Source organism: Stenella coeruleoalba (assembly GCF_951394435.1).
Source record: "Stenella coeruleoalba genome assembly, chromosome: 7".
Classification (NCBI taxonomy): Eukaryota; Metazoa; Chordata; class Mammalia; order Artiodactyla; family Delphinidae; genus Stenella; species Stenella coeruleoalba.
The window spans coordinates 79,137,707-79,161,563 of NC_137153.1; the positions used below are offsets into that span (position 1 = coordinate 79,137,707).

A 23,857-nucleotide genomic window follows, 5' to 3' on the forward strand; every position below is an offset into this window, starting at 1 on the left:
GATGACTCAGCTTATTTCAGCTTCCTGCCGCGTAGCAGTTAGCTGACCGCGCCCTACAGTCTTCCAATAACTACAATGAGACTCCTAAGTTCATCTCACAAGCCTTGTAGCTTCCCAGCAGGAGGGCTATTAGTCCCAAGGGGGCAAAAAAGGATTCTTATCAGGGAGGGAGGATCTTAGATATTACAGTGGTTTGCGAAATTATATACCATAGTGCTTTATTTCTCTTGTTATGAAGATTCTGCATTTAATTTTTCTTCTTTCATGAAATGATCGTGGAACAAAGGTTGAGAAACACTGCCCTTGCTGATGGGCATGTTATTCAGCCACAGCTGAAGTGAACTAGATTCAAACCAAGAGGAAAAAATGATCTAGTTCTCACATTTTGATCTTTAAAAAATAGAAAATGGCTGATCTCCTATAATATACAAGCATGCACTTAGATCTGTTCATTTCACATCAAGTACACTGGCTTCAACCTTGTTTTTAGTATTTGTGTTAAATCTATCAGGAAGTCTTGGTTCATCCAAGTCACATTTCTGTGCATTCTAAAAATGAGTCTGTAAGCAAAGTTCCTTCTAGGACAGAATAAATCTTTTGCTTGAAACCTGCAGCTTTTCCAATGTAATAGTTCTAGGAGGGCAGGAACAAGACCCTGTGCTTTTATTCCTTATGCTAGGTGCTTAACTCAGTGTCTGGTTGTTGGATCAACATGTTTGATGATTTAAAATGTTGGAGTAATGAAAGAACTTTCGTTTTAACTAAAGCTGGGACCAGAGAGAGGCAAGTGAGGTGCCTAGGGTGTAAAATTAAAGGATACAGTTGCACAACCCGTATGTTTCGGGCCAAAGGCTCACCTCAGTCCTCACCCTGGTTGTAACACAAGTGGAATCCAATTTCCAAGCCCTCCCCTTTTCAGAGTTGATTTACACAGGCAATTTTCTGGAAGTGATACAGCCACAGGAGTGCAGGAACAAGGAATTTAAAACAACTATTTCAACACCCCTCCATTCCAGTTTTATGAGTAAATTTCTTTTTACTTGCATGTGACTCACATTGACCCCAGAGCCCTAAATTTTCCACTTCTGTCTTCTAGATCACTACGGATCTGAGGCAGCGTTGCACGGACAACCACACTGGGACATCGGCCTCAGCCCCCATGGCTGCAGGCATCATTGCACTGGCCCTGGAAGCCAAGTAAGCCTTTATCTCCATATGTCTCCACTGGCGACAGCCCCTCAGCTCAAGGACAGTTTGCCCCTTCGCTAGTATACAGTCTCGAGCACGAGCAGCCAGACTATAGTCTTCCCAATTCCACCTTTAAAACTGCAAAGATTAGGCCTTAAGAAAAGCTCCCCCTCTATTAAGGGAAAAGGCAACTTTTTTGGTCTTTATCTTCTTAAGAAATCAAACTGTGTAATTACTTTATTGTGGAGTCATAGTGCAGGCATGCCAGTTGGCTGTAACACTCTTGCCTTGTTGAGGTTTTTATTCTAGTCGGGGAATGTTCTGTGAGTCTCAGAAAGCTTAGGTCTGCCCACTTCTGGTTCCTTTCCCTGAAGGACAGCAATGCAGCTCAGAGTCCATGACAGTAGAACCGTCACAGACTCACTCTGGGGAGCAAAACACGGCAAGGTCGTATGACAGGAGCCCAGGAAGAAAGACAACCCCCTTAACTGAAATCCTTCTTAATGTAGTCAAATTTGGTGTTTAAAAGATCCCTTTGAAAGGCCCCCTCAGGTTATTTTAGGTTCTTAGGTTACATTTATATGCTGGTAGGTCTCCTCTCTTCTTTCTCCAAGCACCAATAGATTAGTTTGTCTTAACTCTTTGAAAACCTAATAGAGATCTACACTCCCTTACCCTCAATTTCAAAAGCCAAAATGGCCTGAAAACTGAAAGTTGTTTTTTGCACATTTGACACCAAAACTCATTTGATGGCAAAGCTTGCCCAGAACTGATTTGAAGCTATTTTCAGTCTTTATGTATTGTGAAAATTCACACATTTCACTGTAGAAGCATTAATATCTTTGATTATGAGGTGCTAGCTTGGACCCCACTGGAAGTTTTGTGTACCATATGCTGTGGACACCATAGCTGAAAAAATTTTGAATTCCGAACATATCTGGTCCAAGGATTTTATAAAAGGGATCGTGGGCCTGAACTCTGAGGCCATCCCTACAGGAGGATCATAACAAGAAGGAATTGAAGTAATTACATAAGTGTTTTTCCAAAAATAGCCTTGCATCTCTGCCCTAGGGAGGAATGGAAAGATTCTTTCATATAAACCTGATGTAGAGCCGTAGCAGGTGACAGGGAAAGAATACAAGAATCATGATGAGACTCGGGTATTAATAAGAACAGTACTGTTTCATTCCCGGTACGTATTGGCTTCCCAACATTTACAGCTGACTCTCTATAAGGCAGACAGCCTCTGTCAAGGCAGTTGGGCCTCAATGTAATATGGATTCAGTAAATTGCTAAGTCATGTGTAATTCCTTGGACTGAGACAGGCAGAAGAACACAGGCTCTGGATATGGTGGTATCTTAGCCCATTCAAGCTGCTATAACAAAATACCATAAACTGAGTAGCTTATAAACAACAAACACTTATTTCTCACAGCTCTCGAAGCTGGAAAGTCCAAGATCAAGGTGCCAGCAGACTTAGTGTCTGGCAAGGACCCACTTCCTAGTTGGCTTTACATGGTAGAAGAAAGGGGCAAGGGAGATCTCTGGGTAAATGTCTCTTATGAGGGCACTGATCCCATTAAAGAGGTCTCCAGCCTTGTGACCTAATCACCTCCAAAAGGCCCTACCTCCTAATACTCTCACATTGGGTGTTAAGTTTCAACATACGAATTTTAAGGGGACACAAGTATTCAGACCATAGCAGGTACCATATCTTTTGGTGGCCTCCTGCCCCTAAGCATTGACATTGAGAGAGATTCAAGCTCCTATCAATGTTTGGATTTCTTTTGTTTTGGCAGGGTTAAATATTAAATCATTTCAACACATTTTATCTTTTAAAGTGTTAAAAGTTTAGCGAGGAGTTGGCACTTATTCTATTCTCACTTTATAACTTTTCACTGGACTGTTCTGACAGCAGATTAAGTATCTGTGTTTTTAATTTGGTGACTGTAAGTTGGATTTTGAAAAATATATCGTCTTCATTCTGAAATTCTGGGTTGTTTCTCTGGAATAGTCTCCTGTCCACAAACTACTAAAAAAAAAAAAAAAATCAGGAATTCTTCCTGCACCTCCCCGTTTCCCAAAAAAAGGATATAATCTCAAATTTGGCAACCAAGTACCGTAACTGTGGCTGTACAGCACATGCTACTCAGTTCCTTGAAATACTACTATAACACTAATATTTTCAACAATAATTCTTTTAACCACTATTTAAGCTCAAATGAAAAATCCTTAATTTTATGCCTCAAACAACACACTCAGTTGGATAAGGTTGCTTTGGGGCTGGGGAACACACTGGAAAGCTGCCTGTTTTCTTTCCCTTTGCATTTTGAGCATTTTTTTAAGATTGATTTTTGCCAAAACTGCAATGGGTGGAAGGAAGGTCCTAGAATAGAGTTTAGAAAATCCACTGTATTCTAAGATTTTAAACAGTCTAGTCCGATCATGCGGCCAAAGTATATAGTAAACAACCAGATCAGGTGAGAAAGAATAAACCTTTCCTTGCATCTCTATCGGTTTGTTCTACAGGCCAATCTTTGCCTGTAAGTGAAGCTGAAAGTTGGGGGAAATAGGCCTGGGTACCTCAAGAGTGGGTCAGGCACGGATGTTAAACTAGCATCAATAAGCAATGGGCCTCCCACGGAAGAAAAAGGTATCTAAATAGCAAAGAGCTCAAGTAACAGTGTACCAAGGTTGCAGTTGTTCTCAACAAAGCTAAGTTTAACCCTTGGTAAGTGTACCTCACCCAGTCACCCAGCCTCCACCACTAGTACTTCTTAGCGACACTTAAACCTTGGTATTTTGAGATTCAGCCTTTGCTGTCACAAGTTGAAGAGCCTGATAGTAGTTCGCTGTTATCCACGTTCCAAGACCCCCAGTGGATGCCTTTAACCACAGATAGTACCAAGCCCCATATGTACTATGATTTTTCCTATAAGTACATACCTATAACAAAGTTGAATTTATAAATTAGGCACAGTAAGAAATGAAGAACAGTAACTAAAAATAGAACAATTATAACAATATACTGTATTAAAAGTTATGTGAATGTGGTCTCTCTCAAAACATCTTATAGAACCATACTCACTCTTCTTGTGATGACGTGAGATGATCAAATGCCTCCGTGTTGAAATGAAGTGAGGTGAATGGCGTAGGCATTGTGACGTAGTGTTAGGCTACTACCGACCTTCTGATGATACGTCAGAAGGAGGGTCATCTTTGGGTAATCTGGATCATCACGCCATGGTTGGCGATCTCAGGTGGGACAGGGCTGGACAGTGTGAGATTTCATCGCACTACTCAGAATGCTGTACAACTTAAACTTACGAATTGTTTGTTTCTGGAATTTTCCATGTAATATTTTTGGACCGTGGTTGACCATGCATAAATGAAACCGCAGAAAGAGAAGACAAGGATTGGGGCGGGGAGGTGGACCACTGTACTCCCTTATAAGGAGGGAAGAGAGAAAGCCAGAGCTGGGCAGAATTCTGACCCAGGACTCTGTCCAGCACTTCAGATATTCACCCCCTGCTCAGGTCAGATGAGTCACTGGATGAGGCTGAGCGTTCAGCTGAAAAGCTGCAGGTGGGGACCGCCAGTCCCTATCCAGCTGCATAGCCCAGCTCTTTCTGCCCGACAAGGAGAAATGCATCGTTTCTCCTAACGTCACTAGGTTACAGTAGTATATACTCAGGGAAAACTGCCGCCTCCCAGCTTCTTCACAGTCTGCTTCCTTTACATCCTCACGTGCTTGCTTGCATCGGCACGTTTGCCTGGATCAGCAGGACTGTGGGTCCTACTGTGGGTGCTACTCCAACTGTTGACCCCTCTGCATTGTGAGTCTTCTTGCTCCCCTAAGGTTGGAGCTTTCCAAAAAATCTTCTTAGGAAACTAACGGAAGAGAAAACAAAATAGAGAAACAGAGAAGCTTAAAGTGTTCAGATCTCTTATCTGAACGCAACAAAAGTTTGGTCATTAACTCTGCTGTGATAACTAATAGGACTCCCAGGCCATCCTTATCCTGTGGGGTATGTAAGAATATGTGTTGTAAGAAACTCCACTGTAACTAACACACCCCCAGATCCTTGGGTAAAAGTGTACCACTCCCAAGACCGGAAGGATTCTCAGTTCTAAAGACCTACCTCCTTTCCTTTTTGTCCTGAGTCTAGAGCCTCTTTAAGCTCTATAGCCACCTCTGACAGTCTGATCATAACTTTGTCTTTCTAATTACTAAACAATTTCCTCCTGCTCCTAAAAATGTTACCTGGGTGCGAGAAGCTCTAAATATTTTCCCTTCTAAAAATCAGGAGCAATTTCAGAATAAGAGAAAACACTGCCATCTTAAAAGAGAGACAAGAAAACTGTTTCTGTTTCGGGGTACCCTCATCACATATGTATTGATTCAGAGGTTTATAATATTTCTGTCGTTTGGCTTTTGTGGATTTGGGGGGAATTTTCTGGTTTTTCAGTTGAGTGAGTAGGGAATATGTAATCAGTGATTACAAGTAAACTAATTATCATTTGGTCCATTGCTACTTAAAATGACATCTTTTTATATACTGTAACTGAAAAAGTTTAAGTAAAGTAAGTGTCCTGGGAGCAGGTTTCTTTATTTTTTTTTTTTGAAGTATAGTTGATTTGCAATGTTGTGTTAATTTCTGCTGTACAACGAAGTGATTCAGTTATACATATATACACATTCTTTTTTAAATATTTTCCATTATGGTTTATCATAGGATACTGAATACAGTTCTCTGCTATACAGTAACACCTTGTTGTTTATCCATTCCATATATAACACCTTACATCTGCTAACCTCAACCTCCCACTCCACCCCTCCCCCAACCCCCTCCCCCTTGGCAACCACTAGTCTGTTCTCTATGTCCATGAATCTGTTTCTGCTTCATAGATAAGTTCATTTATGCCATATTTTACATTTACATTTACATATGAGTGATATCATATACTATTTGTCTTTCTCATTCTGACTTACTTCACTTAGTATGATAGTCTCTAGTTGTATCCATGTTGCTGCAAATGACATTATTGTGTTCATTTTTATGGCTGAGTAGTATTCCACTGTATATATGTATATACCACATCTTCTTGATCCATTCCTCTGTAGATGGACATTTAGGTTGTTTCCATGTCTTGGCTATTGTGAATAGTGCTGCTGTGGACATAGGGGTGCATGTATCTTTTTGAATTAGAGTTTTCTCTGCATATATGCCCAGGAGTGGGATTGCTGGATCATATGGTAATTCTATTTTTAGTTGTCTGAGGAACCTGGGAGCAGGTTTCTTAAATGAAGAAAGTAGTTGGGTCTTCCCTGGTGGCGCAGTGGTTGAGAGTCCGCCTGCCGATGCAGGGGACACGAGTTCATGCCCTGGTCCGGGAAGATCCCACATGCCGCGGAGCGGCTGGGCCTGTGAGCCATGGCTGCTGAGCCTGCACGTCTGGAGCCTGTGCTCCACAACGGGAGGGGCCACAACAGTGAGAGGCCCACGTACCACAAAAAAAAAAGGAAAGAAAAGAAAAAGAAAGTAGTGAAACATAACTAATAGTGTTGAGTGAGCAACCTAGAAAAACATCAAGTCATATTTGTAAGGTGCTTTGTATCTCAATGCTGGTATATATTACCAGTACCCCAGATGTGTAGAAAGAAAAAATTATGTTGCTAGCAAATGATATTTCATATTAAATGGTTTATAAAATACAGTTGAAATAACTGACATTCATAAAAACCTAGTATTCAGAATCATAAACTCTGTTTTACTGAAAGTTTTCCTGCCTTGAGTCTGCAACTATTAGCTAAGGAAAGCTATTTTAGTAGTGTTTTATATGTTAAATTATCAGCATTAGCTCAGGAAATTCAGAATTTAAATTCACCAAAGAAACCTTTTTGCCTTGAATCGCAAATGGTCTTTCACTGGAAATTTGAACAGTATGTACTCGGCAAACAAGAAATGTGGCACAGTGAATGGTAAATAACAGGGACTGAGTTGGGTAGAAACATCTGACATTATTTAGCACTGATACAAGGAATCTGCCACAAATTCCTGTCTTAAGTGACCCAAAGCCTTTTCCTCAGATTTCATATCTCAGGGGCCACAGGGATGCTATCCTTTGAGAACATTTAATACATCCAGATCTAAATTTAGAAAATAAATAAATTGGGGTGGCAGCTGTTATTCTGTTCTGTATATTCTATAATGTGTATTCCATTCTATACATACATCTATTCTGTATATGCATATATGTATTCTATATATACTAGAAATAGACCTGGTACACATTAAACATTAGCTGCCCTTGGTGTTCTACACATGTGCATGCATAAATACACACACATTCCTAGGTAGGCTCATCTACTTTCTTCTTATTATCTATCTGTTCTCTCTTATTTCAATTGTCTATTACCACTGGTTTACCATATAGGTATATGTAGAACAAGATTCTAGAATAGAGAGAGAGAGAATATAGTTCTAGATAGCTTAGACAACTTCTGTTCTTGTACTACAGATGTTTTTGTATGTATTACCTTCCAAACAAGGCTGAAACTCCTTGAGACTAAAGACTGTATCTTACAGTCTTTATTTATGTGTATGTAATCAATATCTATTGCATACTAAAAATAATTTTTTTAACATCTTTATTGGAGTATATTTGCTTTACAATGTTGTGTTAATTGCTGCAGTATAACACAGTGAATCAGCTATACAAATACATATATCCCCATATCCCCTCCCTCTTGCGTCTCCCTCCCACCCTCCCTATCCCACGCCTCTAGGTGGTCACAAAGCACCGAGCTGATCTCCCTGTGCTACGCGGCTGCTTCCCACTAGCTATCTATTTTATGTTTGGTAGTGTATATATGTCCATGCCACTCTCTCACTTCATCTCAGCTTACCCTTCCCCCTCCCCCTCCCCGTGTCCTCAAGTGCATTCTCTACATCTGCGTCTTTATTCCTGTCCTGCCCCTAGGTTCTTCAGAACAATTTTTTTTTTAGATTCATATATATATATATGTGTGTGTGTGTGTGTGTGTGTGTGTTAGCATATGGTATTTGTTTTTCTCTTTCTGACTTACTTCACTCTGTATCACAGACTCTAGGTCCATCCACCTCGCTACAAATAACTCAATTTTGTTTCTTTTTATGGCTGAGTAATATTCCATTGTATATATGTGCCACACCTTCTTTATCCATTCATCTGTCAATGAACACTTAGGTGGCTTCCATCTCCTGGCTATTGTAACTAGTACTGCAATGAACATTGTGGTACATGACTCCTTTGAATTATGGTTTTCTCAGGGTATATGCCCAGTAATGGGATTGCTGTGTCATATGGTAGTTCTATTTTTAGTTTTTTAAGGACCCTCCATACTGTTTTCCATAGTGGCTGTATCAATTTGCATTCCCACCAACAGTGCAAGAGGATTCCCTTTTCTCCACGCCCTCTCCAGCATTTATTGTTTGTAGATTTTTTAATGATGGCCATTCTGACTGGTGTGAAGTAATACCTCATTGTAGTTTTGATTTGCATTTCTCTAATGGTTAGTGATATTGAGCATCCTTTCATGTGTTTGTTGGCAATCTGTATATCTTCTTTGGAGAAATGTCCATTTAGATCTTCTGCCCATTTTTGGATTGGGTTGTTTTTTTTTGATATTGAGCTACATGAGCTGCTTGTATATTTTGGGATTAATCCTTTGTCAGGTGCTTCGTTTGCAAATATTTTCTCCCATTCTGAGGGTTGTTTTTTCATCTTGTTTATGGTTTCCTTTGCTGTGCAAAATCTTTTAAGTTTCATTAGGTCCCATTTGTTTATTTTTGATTTTATTTCCATTACTCAGGGAGATGGGTCAAAAAAGATCTTGCTGTGATTTATGTCATACAGTGTTCTGCCTATGTTTTCCTGTAAGAGTTTTATAGTGTCTGGCCTTGCATTTAGGTCTTAAATCCATTTTGAGTTTATTTTTGTGTATGGTGTTAGGGACTGTTCTAATTTCATTCTTTTACATGTAGCTGTCCAGTTTTCCCAGCACCACTTATTGAAGAGGCTGTCTTTTCTCCACTATATATTCTTGTCTCCATTATAAAAGATAAGGTGACCATATGTGTGTGGGTTTATCTCTGGGCTTTCTACCCTGTTCCATTGATCTATATTGCTGTTTTTGTGCCAGTACCATACTGTCTTGATTACTGTAACTTTGTAGTATAGTTTGAAGTCAGGGAGCCTGATTCCTCCAGCTCCATTTTTCTTTCTCAAGATTGCTTTTGCTATTTGGGATCATTTGTGTTTCCATACAAATTGTGAATTTTTTTGTTCTAGTTTGGTGAAAAATACCACTGGTATTTTTGAAGTCAGGGAGCCTGATTGAAGTCAGGGAGCCTGATTCCTCCAGCTCCATTTTTCTTTCTCAAGATTGCTTTTGCTATTTGAGATCATTTGTGTTTCCATACAAATTGTGAATTTTTTTGTTCTAGTTTGGTGAAAAATACCACTGGTAGTTTGGAAGGGATTGCACTGAACCTGTAGATTGCTTTGGGTAGTATAGTCATTTTCACAATGTTGATTCTTCCAGTCCAAGAGCATGGTATATCTCTCCATCTGTTTGCATCATCTTTAAGTTCTTTCATCAGTGTCTTATAGTTTTTTGCATACAGGTCTTTTGTCTCCTTAGGTAGGTTTATTCCTAGGTATTTTATTCCTCTGTTGCAGTGGTAAATGGGAGTGTTTCCTTAATTTCTCTTTCAGATTTTTCATCATTAGTGTATAAGAATGCAAGAGATTGCTGTGCGTTAATTTTGTATCCTGCTACTTTACCACATTCATTGATTAGCTCTAGTAGTTTTCTAGTAGCATCTTTAGCATTCTCTATGTATAGTATCATGTCAGCTGCAAAGAGTGACAGCTTTACTTCTTCTTTAAAGGTTTGGATTCCTCTTATTTCTTTTTCTTCTCTGATTGCTGTGACTAAAACTTCCAACACTATGTTGAATAATAGTGGTGAGAGTGGACAACCTTGTCTTGTTCCTGATGTTAGAGGAAATGGTTTCAGTTTTTCACCATTGGGAACGATGTTGGCTATGGGTTTGTCATATACGGCCTTTATTATGTTGAGGTAAGTTCCCTCTATGCCTACTTTCTGGGAGTTTTTTTATTATAAATGCGTGTTGAATTTTGTCGAAAGCTTTTTCTGCATCTATTGAGATGATCATATGGTTTTTCTCCTTCAGTTTGTTAATATGGTTTTTCACATTGATTGATTTGCATATATTGAAGAATCCTTGCACTCCTGGGATAAACCCCACTGATCATGGTGTATGATCCTTTGAACGTACTGTTGGATTCTCTTTGCTAGTATTTTGTTGAGGATTTTTGCGTCTATGTTCATCACCGATATTGGCCTGTAGTTTTCTTTCTTTGTAACCTTTGTCTGGTTTTGGTATCAGGGTGATGGTGGCTTCATAGAATGAGTTTGGGAATGTTCCTCTCTCTGCTATATTTTGGAAGAATTTGAGAAGGATAGGTATTAGCTCTTCTCTAAATGTTTGATAGAATTTGCCTGTGAAGCCATCTGGTCCTGGGCCTTTGTTTGTTGGAAGATTTTTAATCACAGTCTCAATTTCAGTGCTTGTGATATGTATGTTTATATTTTCTACTTCTTCCTGGTTCGGTCTCGGAAGGTTGTGCTTTTGTAAGAATTTGTCCATTTCTTCCAGGTTGTCCATTTTATTGGCATAGAGTTGCTTGTAGTAGTCTCTTAGAATGCTTTGTATGTCTGTGGTGTCTATTGTAACTTCTCCTTTTTCATTTCTACTTTTATTGATTTGAGTCCTCTCCCTCTTTTTCTTGATGAGTCTGGCTAATGGTTTACCAATTTTGTTTATCTTCTCAAAGAACCAGCTTTTAGTTTTATTGATCTTTGCTATCATTTCCTTCATTTCTTTTTCATTTATTTCTGATCTAATCTTTATGATTTCTTTCCTTCTGCTAACTTCGGGGGTTCTTTTTGTTCTTCTTTCTCTAATTGCTTTAGGTGTAAGGTTAGGTTGTTTATTTGAGATGTTTCTTATTTCTTGAGGTATGATTGTATTGCTATAAACTTCCCTCTTAGAACTGCTTTTGCTGCCTCCCATAGGTTTTGGGTTGTAGTATTTTCATTGTCCTTTGTTTCTAGGCATTTTTTGATTTCCTCTTTGATTTCTTCAGTGATCTCTTGGTTATTTAGTAGCATATTGTTTAGCCTCCATGTGTTTGTATTTTTTACAGATTTTTTTCATGTAATTGATACCTAGTCTCATAGCGTTGTGGTCGGAAAAGATACTTGATACGATTTCAATTTTCTTAAATTTACCAAGGCTTGATTTGTGACCCAGGATATGATCTATCCTGGAGAGTGTTCCATGAGCACTTGAGAAGAAAGTGTATTCTGTTGTTTTTGGACGGAATGTCCTATGAATATCAATTAAGTCCATCTTGTTTAATGTGTCATTTAATGCTTGTGTTTCCTTATTTATTTTCATTTTAGATGATCTTTCCATTGGTGAAAGTGGGGTGTTAAAGTCCCCTACGATGATTGTGTTACTGTCGATTTCCCCTTTTATGGCTGTTAGCATTTGCCTTATGTATTGAGGTGCTCCTATGTTCGGTGCATAAATATTTACAACTGTTATATCTTCTTCTTGGATTGATCCCATGATCATTATGTAGTGTCCTTCTTTGTCTCTTGTAATGGTCTTTATTTTAAAGTCTATTTTGTCTGATATGAGAATTGCTACTCCAGCTTTCTTTTGATTTCCATTTGCATGGAATATCTTTTTCTGTCCCCTCACTTTCAGTCTGTATGTGTCCCTAGGTCTAAAGTGGATCTCTTGTAGACAGCATATATACAGGTCTTGTTTTTGTATCCATTCAGCCAGTCTACATCTTTTCGCTGGAGCATTTAATCCATTTACATTTAAGGTAATTATCAATATGTATGTTCCTATTACCATTTTTAAAAATTTTTTTGGCTTTGGTATTGTAGCTCTTTTCCTTCTCTTGTGTTTCCTGCCTAGAGATAAAAAATAATTTTTAAAGCATCATGCTAGGAGCTAAGTGAATTAGGCAGGACATAATTCAAGTATTTGTAAACTGTGTCACTTGCCTTCAAAGGATCTTAAAATATCATTAGGGGGCATATGGACACCAGCATTCATGCACAAATAATTTAAGAAAGTCTGTGAAATAGTTTTGGTGGAAAGGTGGTGGAACATGAAGGATTTGGAAGAAAATTGAAACAGTCAGACTCGATGATGATCCAAATTGGAACCTTGGTGCCATGGCATTTGTATAATCTCTATGACACCTTAAACACCATGTTTTGAACAAGTTCAATTCTAAACAAACATTAAATTAATCCATCTATTCCAACCTTCTTATTTTTTGTACAAGGGAAATGAGGTTAATAGAATTGCTCAGTTTCATATATTATTTTTACCTCTCAGTTCCTCTCATTGCTGTTGCATAGTGACTCCTCTTACGCACTGCCACAGCTCATCCCTTACCCAGTTTACATATCATTCCTTAGAACTGGGCTTACCCTGGGTAAAATAAAGACATGATGGTATTCCCTCTTTTAGCTTCCAGAAGAAGCTAAAATTCCACTGAATTCTTCAGTGGGTTAATGTGAGACATGGAAAGATCAACGTGTGAAGAATTAAAGACGCGTTGGGCCACAGGAAGATTCACCTCATATGCTGTTGTTTTCAGAAAACTATCCCGAAAATTCTTTCTTAGGAAATTAAACTTATCATCTGCATTTCTGTAAGACCTAAAACGTCCATCTATATAAATATTATGCAGTTCCCCTTCATCAACCACTTTATATCTTTGTTTTACCTTTCATTATAGTCTCTCTCTTACCTATGTATATTTCCAGTGCAAGAAAAAATGGGCCACTGCCCAAAATCTTTGGGATGCAATTATTGTGAGAAGTTAATACCTAAGACAGTTGAAAGGAAGTCTGGAGTTTTTAACAAACTGAGTTAAAATAACTAATTGAGGGGCTTCAAAGTTCTAGAACTGGCCATCTTGAAGGGAGGCCACATATGAAAGATACGATAGGCATAAACATTTCTAAATATTGATGTTAGCATCTTAGGCCTGATATCTTGTAAACTGTTCTTATCTTCTTTGTTTTGTTTTAATTAAAAACACATTTCAGTATAAAATGTTCCGTTAAAAATTCTCCCAAAGGCCACATTCAGCTGTATGAAATGTTGCAGTGGGCGGGGAGCACAAATGCATTTGATGATTGAGGTAAAATAACAGAGGATATACCAACTCTCCTTTTAGGAGGGTTTTATTTATTTCAATTAGAACTTAGCACATGCACAGATAGTGAGAATACAGGCATAAATGCTCAGGTTCTGTATAATTACAGGTTAAAGAAGGAGTTATTACACATGTCCTTCCTTTCACGTACTCTTAGAGTTTCTCCTGTATTGTAATGTAGTTCTGGCTTAGAATTTAGCTGAGATTTCTGGCATAAATGGTTGGGCCATATACTGTAAAGAGGGTGAAGAAAATTAAAATGTAGTCAGGCAGGAGAGCTGAAAAAGGGGTTTGTGAGGTAGAAACAGCACACATTTCCATGTGAGGCTGAGTGGACAGAGAAAGGATGTACTGTCCTGGATTGTTCCCTATAGTGACATAATTGTAACCAGACTCACAGAGCAGTTACCACGGGCCTTCTGCCAGGACCGTGCATGGAAATAGCTTTGTTATGTCTACACACACACAGACAATACACTGTGTCCTCTAGCACTTTGCAAGTTCAAATTATGTAGAAGCCAATTCTCACTGGACTCAACCTTGTACCTTAACTGATGGTCCATGGCTTAAAACAATGCAGCTTCCAAAGGTGTCCTTTATTCCTAGAAAAGCCCTGGTCAACAGGCTTATTCACCTTGTACTATCTGGAGACTTAGCCAGTGTTTTCCATCCCCTTCCTGAGTTGAGGAAACTAAGAAACTTGATGGATGGTTGAGTTGCCCAGAGACTCAACTGAGAACAGAGAATGAATCTATTAGGTGATTATTCACTGAATGTATTTTGCTCTTATTACTGTAGTAATAAAGATTATTTCTTAAGAAGAGTAATTCTCAGTCTTGTTGTAATCCCCAGAGGTTTTCCTTGTAGAGCTGGTCAGATATCATTTTCAAGTGTCATTTGTCATATATTAGAAATGTCTCATGTTCTAAATATTCAAATTGTGATTTAACCTGAGCAGTAATGCTGGAAGATTGGGGGTGGGAAAGGTCTTTACAGTGTCCTCTTTGACTGATTTCATAGCAATTATATCATTATCCATGATATGCCATCCTCTCCACCACCTTGACAAGAATCCCATCTGAAAGGACCCTATGCCTAGAATTCTATAAAAATGACACCACTCTGAGAAAACACAAAGTAGGAAGCTTCTCCCAGTTTAAGTCCACCAAAAAAAGAGTCGGTGTAGAAGAGGGGAGTTTGGAAGGAAACTTCTAATCTCATTTTTTCTCATCTCTGAAAGGTATATAAAGAGACTAAGGTTGTTGGTAACATAGACCTTAGATGGAATCATTCATTCATTCAACAGACATGTATTAATGGTCCGCCGATTGTCAGTTCCTATGCTAGGTATTGTGAATTGATTGGTGGATTGACAGAGGTGGAACTTTCATCCTATTTGGTGAGGCAGTCTGTAAAAAAGCAAACAATAAGTACTAAGAAAAACAGTAGAATAATGGGGAGTAACGGAGGTATTTTTACATACAGTGGTTAAGCAGAGACCTCTGGGAGGAAGTGACATTTTAGCTGAGACCTGAAACATGGGAAGAAGCCTACCTTGTAAAGAGCTGGCCTGTGCATTCCAGGGAGAGGGAGGAGCCAGCTCGGAAGATCCTGTGGTTGGAACAAGGTTACTGGCTTTGAGGATTAGAAAGATCTGTATGGCTAAAGTGAGGAGAGGGTTGGAAAAGTCCAGTATACATATGGCGTCATAGTAGGTAAGCATGATAAGAGATCTATGGAGTCTTTTAAGGAGGGACATATGAGTTGATGAAAATTTTTAAAGATCATTCCAGATTCTCCTTGGAGAAGTCCTGGTGTGGGAGCAAGGCAGGTAAACCATTTTGCAAGTTAGTTCTGTAGATCAGGAGAGGTTGGGGTAGCCTGTTCAAGGTGATGGTGATGGGGATAGAGAGAAATGGATAGATCTGCTATATATTTTGCATGTTCAACAAACAGGGAGAGAATTAGATCATGGGCTTGGGGGTAAAGGAAAAACTCAAGGCTGAGTTCTAGTTCCTCAGCTGAGCCCTTGGGTGGATTGCATACCATTTATTGAAATAGATACTCTTTTCTTCCCATGGGATTCTGAGAATTAGAAGAAGCATAAATACTGAATGGGACAAGGTCCCTGGGCTTAAAGGTCTGGTGACAAGACCTATAGCAAATTTCTCCTACAATTACTGACTGGGCTTTGGTGCATCAGCTTCCTAAAAGTTTATGAATTACTCCTTAGAAAAGGCTTTTCACTAAGACCATGATTGCTATAAATGTCTGAGACAATTTACATGTTTAAAAAGAGAAAGAAAATAAAGAGAATAGATTTATTTACATTATAAATTGCTCATCTACTGGCACGTCCTTTAATTTAAATAGGGTGTTAATAGCAAATTAATTTTTATGCAGTTACCCCATAAAATTGCTTAGAAAATCTACTAGTGTATGAGTGAGTTTATAAGAAGTATGTAAAATTTAGTATTTAAATTTAGTCTCTTGAGGATTTGTGGATTATATTCATTGCCAAGAAATTTTTGTTCTTGATAGTGTCTATGGTAACACCCCAAATACTATCAAATATAATTTTTCTTGCTAGGGATAAGAGAAGCTGACTTTTTTTTCCAGGGTTCATTATAGTTTCACATCATAATCTACCACTTAATCACTTTAATCAAAGCATATTTCAGTACATTCTGCAAAATGACTTATTGTATGGCTTCCTGGAATATCACTGTCTTTGAAGATTCTCAAATGTATTCCTCAGCTCTATACTGAAACCCAGTTAAAATTCAAATCTATTTTTATACCAAGTGTTCTTGGGCTGAGTTTTGAATCCATCTTGCCTGTGCCCACATTTTCTTGACCTATAATTTTTTGCTCCTAGAAGATTTTTGTGTCATTTGTTCAGAAGAGCATAATTGTTCCCAGTGACACTAGCATCTAGTTTTTTGTATTTAGCTGATTCCAGCATTCTTTCTGTCTCTCTTTTTGAAGAATTTTAATCATAATACACTTTGCCATTATCAATATGAGAGAAAAATAAATACGATAAATATACTTGACAGATTGAAAGGCATGTCATTTCACTAGCATATAAGATTTATTCATCCTGACGTCAACAAGTTGTTTATGGCATTTGATGTGTCGAGCTCAAAGCAACAAATTTCTAGTAAAATATGATACCTGAAATAGAACATGCAAGACAAAAAGCAAGACATTTTGTGCTTAGAAGATTGGCTTATTTCTTACCATCTAGGATTAAGTTCTCATTTCTCTATTCATTCTGATTCTAAATCTTATTGAGTAACCATATGTGCAACTGAGATGAAGTAAAGTTGTACGTTCTTTGCATATGCCAGAAAAACAAGATGCCTGCAAAGCCTGGTAGTGTCATCCTACCCAGTAAAAATCATAGCACATCTGACTGTGACATACTGTGTATGAGGCAAAAGATTCTTCTTGCTGTTAGCCCCAACTGAGTGTGGAAATAGTGTGTAAGAGTGCAAGAAGGTAAAGTGAAAAGGAAAAGGATGAAAAATAAAAGCAGCTGCCTGCTTTTATTGAATTCTTACTCTATGCCAAACACTGAACTTAGTGTTGTCATTGGTCATCTCATTTAATCCTCAAAGCAGCGCTTATAAAGTAGGCAACATCACCATATTTCGATGCGGAAACTGAGGCTTAGAAACTTGCACAGGCAAGAAGTGATAGATCTGGAAATTGAACTCAGGGCAGTGTGACACCGCAGCCCACCATCACACTACATCATGTGTTTTAAGAGCTATTACGAGACATGGTTAATTATAAATGGCTGCTGTGAAGTATAAGGGCCATGAGTATGGAGAAGGGTGATGGAATTTTGAACAGAGATGATTTAGGAAGACTTTACAAAAGAAGAGGGATTTGAGCTATACTTTGAAGATTCTTTGTTTTTTAATTGAAGTATAGTTGATTTACAATGGTGTGTTAATTTCTGCTGTATGGCAGAGTGATTCAGTTATACATATATGTGCCTTCTTATTCTTTTCCATTATGGTTTATCAAAGGATATTGAATATTGTTCCCTGTGCTATACAGTGTGACCTTGTTGTTTATCTGAAGATTCTTTTTTCAGCTTTAGTGTGCACATGCGTCTTCCTGAATCTTGTTTAAAAATGCAGATTTCAGAGTCCTCAGGATAGTTTGGGTGATTCATCTGCAGGTGGCCCTTAGATCAAAAGAACACCCCCATCCTGACTGTAAGCTGTCTTGAAAGTGGGTATGCTGCAGTAGCCCCAGCAATAATAACAATGTTTAGCATATAGCAGGCAATCAAATACTTGTACAATGAAGGAAAGAAGGGAGGGAGAGAGGAAGGAAGGAAGGAAGGGAGGGAAGGAACTCTCCCTTTGGTTTTTCGAAAGTATGGATAGAAATTATTTGCAAATGAAGCAACTGACAAAAGATTAATCTCCAAAATTTACAAGCAGCTCATGCAGCTCAATATCAAAACAAAACCCAATCCAAACATGGGCAGAAGACCTAAATAGACATTTCTCCAAAGAAGATATACAGACTGCCAACAAACACATGAAAGGATGCTCAACATCACTAATAAGAGAAATGCAGATCAAAACTACAATGAGGTATCACCTCACACCAGTCAGAATGGCCATCATTAAAAAATCTACAAACAATAAATGCTGGAGAGGGTGTGGAGAAAAGGGAACCCTCTTGCACTGTTGGTGGGAATGTAACTTGATACAGCCACTATGGAGAACAGTTTGGAGGTTGCTTTAAAAACTAAAACTAGGGGCTTCCCTGGTGACGCAGTGGTTGAGAGTCCGCCTGCCGATGCAGGGGACGCAGGTTCGTGCCCCGGTCTGGGAAGATCCCACATGCCACGGAGCGGCTGGGCCCGTGAGCCATGGCCGCTGAGCCTGCGTGTCCAGAGCCTGTACTCCACCACGGGAGAGGCCACAACAGTGAGAGGCCCGCGTACCGCAAAAAAAAACCACAAAAAAACCTAAAACTAGAACTACCATATGACCCAGCAATCCCACTACTGGGCATATACCCTGAGAAAACCACAATTCAAAAAGAGTTATGGGGCTTCCCTGGTGGCACAGTGGTTGAGGGTCCGCCTGCCGATGCAGGGGACACGGGTTCGTGCCCCGGTCTGGGAAGATCCCACATGCCGTGGACCGGCTGGGCCCGTGAGCCACGGCCGCTGAGCCTGCGCATCTGGAGCCTGTGCTCCGCAACGGGAGAGGCCGCAGCAGTGAGAGGCCCGCGTACCGCAAAAAAAAAAAAAAAAAAAAGCGTTATGTACCATAATGTTCATTGCAGCTCTGTTTACAGTAGCTAGGACATGGAAACAACCTAACTGTCCATCGATAGATGAATGGATAAAGAAGATGTGGCACATGTATACAATGGAATATTACTCAGCCATAAAAAGAAATGGAATTGAGTTATTTGTAGTGAGGTGGATGGACCTAGAGTCTGTCATACAGAGTGAAGTCAGAAAGAGAAAAACAAATACTGTATGCTAACACATATATATGGAATCTAAAAAACGAAAAAATGGTTCTGAACAGCCTAGGGTCAGGACAGGAATAAAGATGTAGTCGTAGAGAATGGACTTGAGGACAGGGGTAGGGGGAAGGATAAGCTGGGACGAAGTGAGAGAGTGGCATGGACATATATACACTACCAAATGTAAAATAGATAGCTAGTGAGAAGCAGCTGCATAGCACAGGGAGATCAGCTCAGTGCTTTATGACCACCTAGAGGGGTGGGATAGGGAGGGTGGGAGGGAGACGCAAGAAGGAGGGGATATGGGGATATATGTATATGTATAGCTGATTCACTTTGTTATAAAGCAGACACTAACACACCACTGTAAAGCAATTATACTCCAAAAAAGATGTTTAAAAAAAAAGTATGGATAGATATCTATTCAAGTAGCTGGATTTAGTGGGGTATAATGCCAACAAGTTTAGTCTTAACTCTAAATATTGATTAATTCATTCAAGAAATATTTATTGAGTCATGCTTGTTACCATCATTTCTTTATTTTGAAATAAACATTTTTTTTACATCTCTGAAACTGTATTACATCTTACAGTCATAGTTGTAATCTTTAGCACCATAGTTGTGATGTGATTCAGTATGTGCCTGGCAGTATGCTTGGAAGTAGAATACATCTGAGCAAAACATGCATGTTCCATGCCAGAGATGCCAGGAATGGTAGAGCAGATTGAGTACAAATGTATGGGATGCTTTGGACCTGGCTCTAGTAGAGCATACGTTCCATAGATTAAAGATAATAACACTAACATTAATTGCTATGAAAGGGAAAAAAATAAAACAAAGGATAATATTGTGACAGAAAGTGGAGTAAGAGTAGAAAAGGGTGAAGAATAGCAAATAAGGATAAGGCAAGGCCATCAGTGAGACGATACATTTTGACAGGAGTCTTTAAAGTGATCCAACTTATACCTGGGTTTTGTGAGTTTTTATTGAGTTATTGTTTGATTGCCACATTAACCAAGTTTCTCCTTTTTTCATGCATTGGTGATGCAGTCATGGCCAAGTAGGTAACAGAAGGTCAAATGAAAAGGAGAAAACCCTGAATGATCCATAATTTTTTTAAATTCCTACAACAAATTGAGAAACATGCCTGTATATGAAACTGGTTGGACATCACTTCAGAGATTAAAATTGTTCATCCAGTCAGAAAGAATACAGCAAAAACCTTAATTTTCTGTCTTCGGTGGGCACCCCCAGTACATCTGAAAAACTTGGTACACAACTGAGGAATGTTGGGAGGAAGAAAGAGAATTTGAGTGATATTTAAGGTAGGCTCTCAGAGGAGTCTGCTTGTTATTTAGCTGTTGGAAACCTTTACAACCGACTTGAAAGAATGGTGTAGAGAGCTTCCTGGAGTGAGCATGATATGGAAGTGATTGTATTAGTCATGCTGAATTCTTATTCATTGCTCTGAATTTAGGTGCCATTGGAGTTGACATCTAATAGCCTTGTTTTCCATAGCAGATGTGTTCAATTTTATAATTTTCATTGTGCTAAAACTCTCAATTACATGTGATACCATACCTGGAACATAAAATAATTGTTATCGGTTTGTCTGAGACATCATAACATTGGAAGGTTGCCCAGAGACCATCTGGTCTGTAGAGATGCTATTAAGTGAGAGTGTTCGAGGATCACCAGTCAGAGAAGAATAATAGTAATGCAATATAGCTTAGTTTAAAAATAAAGGTATCTTTTTAATTTAAAAAAATTTAAGTGACTTATTTGGAAATTATATACTATTTTGATATAAAATTTTCTTAATTATGTGAAATGATGTTGTCCTTATTTGGCAAAATTAAAAGTTACCAATCTTCCACTGATGACTTTTGTCACCAGCTTCTTAGAAGCAAATAAATATTTAACACTGAAAGATCCTAGGAAGAGCAATCCCATAGCCACCGATATCATTAGCAGGAGGACCTTTTTTTTTTTTAACATCTTTATTGGAGTATCATTGCTTTACAATGGTGTGTTAGTTTCTGCTGTATAACAAAGTGAATCAGCTATACATATACATATGTTCCTATATCTCCTCCCTCTTGCGTCTCCCTCCCTCCCACCCTCCCTATCCCACCCCTCTAGGTGGTCACAGAGCACCGAGCTGATCTCCCTGTGCTATGTGGCTGCTTCCCACTAGCTATCTGTTTTATATTTGGTAGTGTATATATGTCCATGCCACTCTCACTTCACCCCAGCTTACCCTTCCCTCTCCCCGTGTCCTCAAGTCCATTTTCTACGAGGAGGACCATTTTTATAACTAGATTATTATCACTAAAATAATACATGTTCTTTGTAAAGAAGAATATAAATCATGAAGTATATAAACAAAAATCGAAGGTCTCCCAACAAAATCAACTTTCAGCGACTTTTATGCTTGAATAGTGCAGTAACTCCCAATATTATAATTCTGGGTCCAAATATTCTTAATATATACAATATTTATTGTAAAAATATTTCCTACTCTACTATCTTCAATCTGCATGTTGCTTTCCCTTCAGATTTTGTTGTGCATTTTGTCATTTCTTCCCCATTAACTTTTTTATTATACTTTTTTTTTTTTTTTTTTTTTTTTTTTTTTGCGGTACTCGGGCCTCTCACTGTTGTGGCTCTCCCGTTGCGGAGCGCAGGCTCAGTGGCCATGGCTCACTGACCTAGCCGCTCTGCGGCATGTGGGATTTTCCCGGACCGGGAGTAGTAATTATTTGTTTTGCTGTTACCATTATACCTTTAACTGATTATTGCTTGTTTATAACAGAGCTGTTGTTTTTGTTTTGTATATTTTTCTTATCTCTTGCCCCTTTAATTCACGTGTAACTGATTACCTTGAGGGTTGTTTTTTTTTTTTTTTGAAGAATACATAGTATCTGACAATAGTAATACTTATCTCTGTTCATTTGAGTATTTTTCATGTTTGTTCTTATTGCACAAATTAGTCATTATACGTTTAGCTCTTGGAATCAGGTTGTCTTCAGTTCCAAACCTGTCTGTAGGCTGGTGCTACCTGCGTAGCCTTGAACAAGTGAAAATTAAGTTTCTTAACCTTCAGTTTCAGTTCCTTCATCTGAAATTAGGGGTAGTAACCCAGAATCACAAGATTGTTGCTAGGATTAAATAAATTTAGGCATATGGAAAGTATTAAAACTATGGAAGCTGATATCACAATTAATATTTCTATTATATTAGCTAACCATTTAAAATGTTAAATGTCAAGAATGACAGTAGGCTTTCATGTATAGGTCCTGATTTTCCCTGGATTTTTTTTACCTTTTTTTTTCCACTTTTTGTGGATGTTTGCTTTTGTTTATTGTGTCTATGCAACATTTTTGGTTTTATAAAGGTTTTGTTAGGAATGGGATTTGGGTGTTTTCTCAGTGTCTGTTGAGGTTAATATATAGTGTCTCATACAAAAATTGTTGATGTGATTTATTAGAATAACAGATTTCTTAATATGTTTTCTGCTTATATTCACAAATTAAATTTAGTTCTTTAATATGCTATTGGTTTGGCTTTAGAATATTTTATTTGTGCTTCTTTTTCTTAGTAGAAATTTATAGTTTCTTTTACTGAATGTGTGTGTGTGTGTGTGTGTTCTATATTATTGCTACAGCAGCTTGGTAATACTACTTGTGTACTTATGGCAGATAAACAGAATCTTTTAAAGTATTTTTTATGGTTTTTTCATTTATTACTCATGTAGAAGGTAGTGCAGGTAATAAATGAAGAGCCAGGCTTCCTAACCCAGATTTGTTTGACCTTGAAACTGGCCTCTCTCTCTGCCAGTTTTTGATATCAAGAGACGTAAAAATTGTGAAATTTTGTAACTTTTTCTTTCTCTGGAGACACTTGGGATAGCTGTCCTTATAAGGTTGAAGGAAACCATCTGGCCTTAAAGCCTTTTTGAAAGGTAATTCTTTGGTAACTTTTCTCGATTTTAATTTTTTTAATTTGTATTCTCCAGAACCATGTCCATTTTATAAGATTTTTAAAAAAATGTTTAGCCAATTATATATATAGTTATATATATCTAACTGTAATATAATTGTATGTAATACCATTATGTATACTTATATATAGATTATATATTGTCAATTGAAAAAAGATGCACAACCTAAAAGTTGAGAGTTAATGTTTTCTTCAGTGGACAAAACTGAGGACTTCAGCACGGGACATAGCATCTCAGATAACTCTGAAAGATGTTCCAAAGAGGCAAGGTGGGAAGCCAGTATATATAGGAGTTTTTGCAAGGAAAACCAGATAGTTAGAACATCAAAAGATTACTATTAATTAAAGAAAACCAGATATCTCAAGTTAAGGAATTTAGTGCCTTTCTGTATATGGGAAGATACAAGAGTCTGGGCTGACTGAAATCATTCCTTTGATATGCACCTCAGCTATCTGGGGCCAGTGGGGTGGGGGGGGGCGTGGTATAGTGTCTGATGATGATGGGCATTATGTTTCTATCCTGAGTTCCCTCAGGGCTCACCATAGGGATGGCTGTAATGTGATGGCTTGATGGCTGCAACATCCTTTGTTTGCTGATATGGCAGGCAATATTTTTCATTAACAACATTATTATATAGATTATATATTGTATTACATATAATGTCATTATATTAATGTCATGTGTATAGTATATATATTATTTTCTTAGGTGTTTTTGTTCTTGTTGTTTTTCAAAAGGCCAGTTCTTGGATTTACTGTTTAGTAATGCTGTTTTTCTTTTGTCCTTTTTTACTTTGTTACTTTCTTATTTTCCTTAGGATCACTCTGTTCT

At 38.2% G+C, this 23,857-nt stretch overlaps 1 protein-coding gene across 6 annotated transcripts in view; it reads left to right on the forward strand.

Moving 5' to 3' along the window:
* The window catches only part of PCSK5 (proprotein convertase subtilisin/kexin type 5), a 318,106-nt gene that overhangs the window by 194,174 nt on the left and 100,075 nt on the right, over nucleotides 1–23,857 (forward strand). For all 6 annotated transcript variants that reach the window (XM_079925980.1, XM_079925981.1, XM_079925984.1 and 3 more), the window contains exon 9: nucleotides 1,097–1,197. In XM_079925980.1, the coding sequence (XP_079782106.1) occupies nucleotides 1,097–1,197 (101 nt within the window). The remainder of the gene's footprint in view (nucleotides 1–1,096; nucleotides 1,198–23,857) is intronic.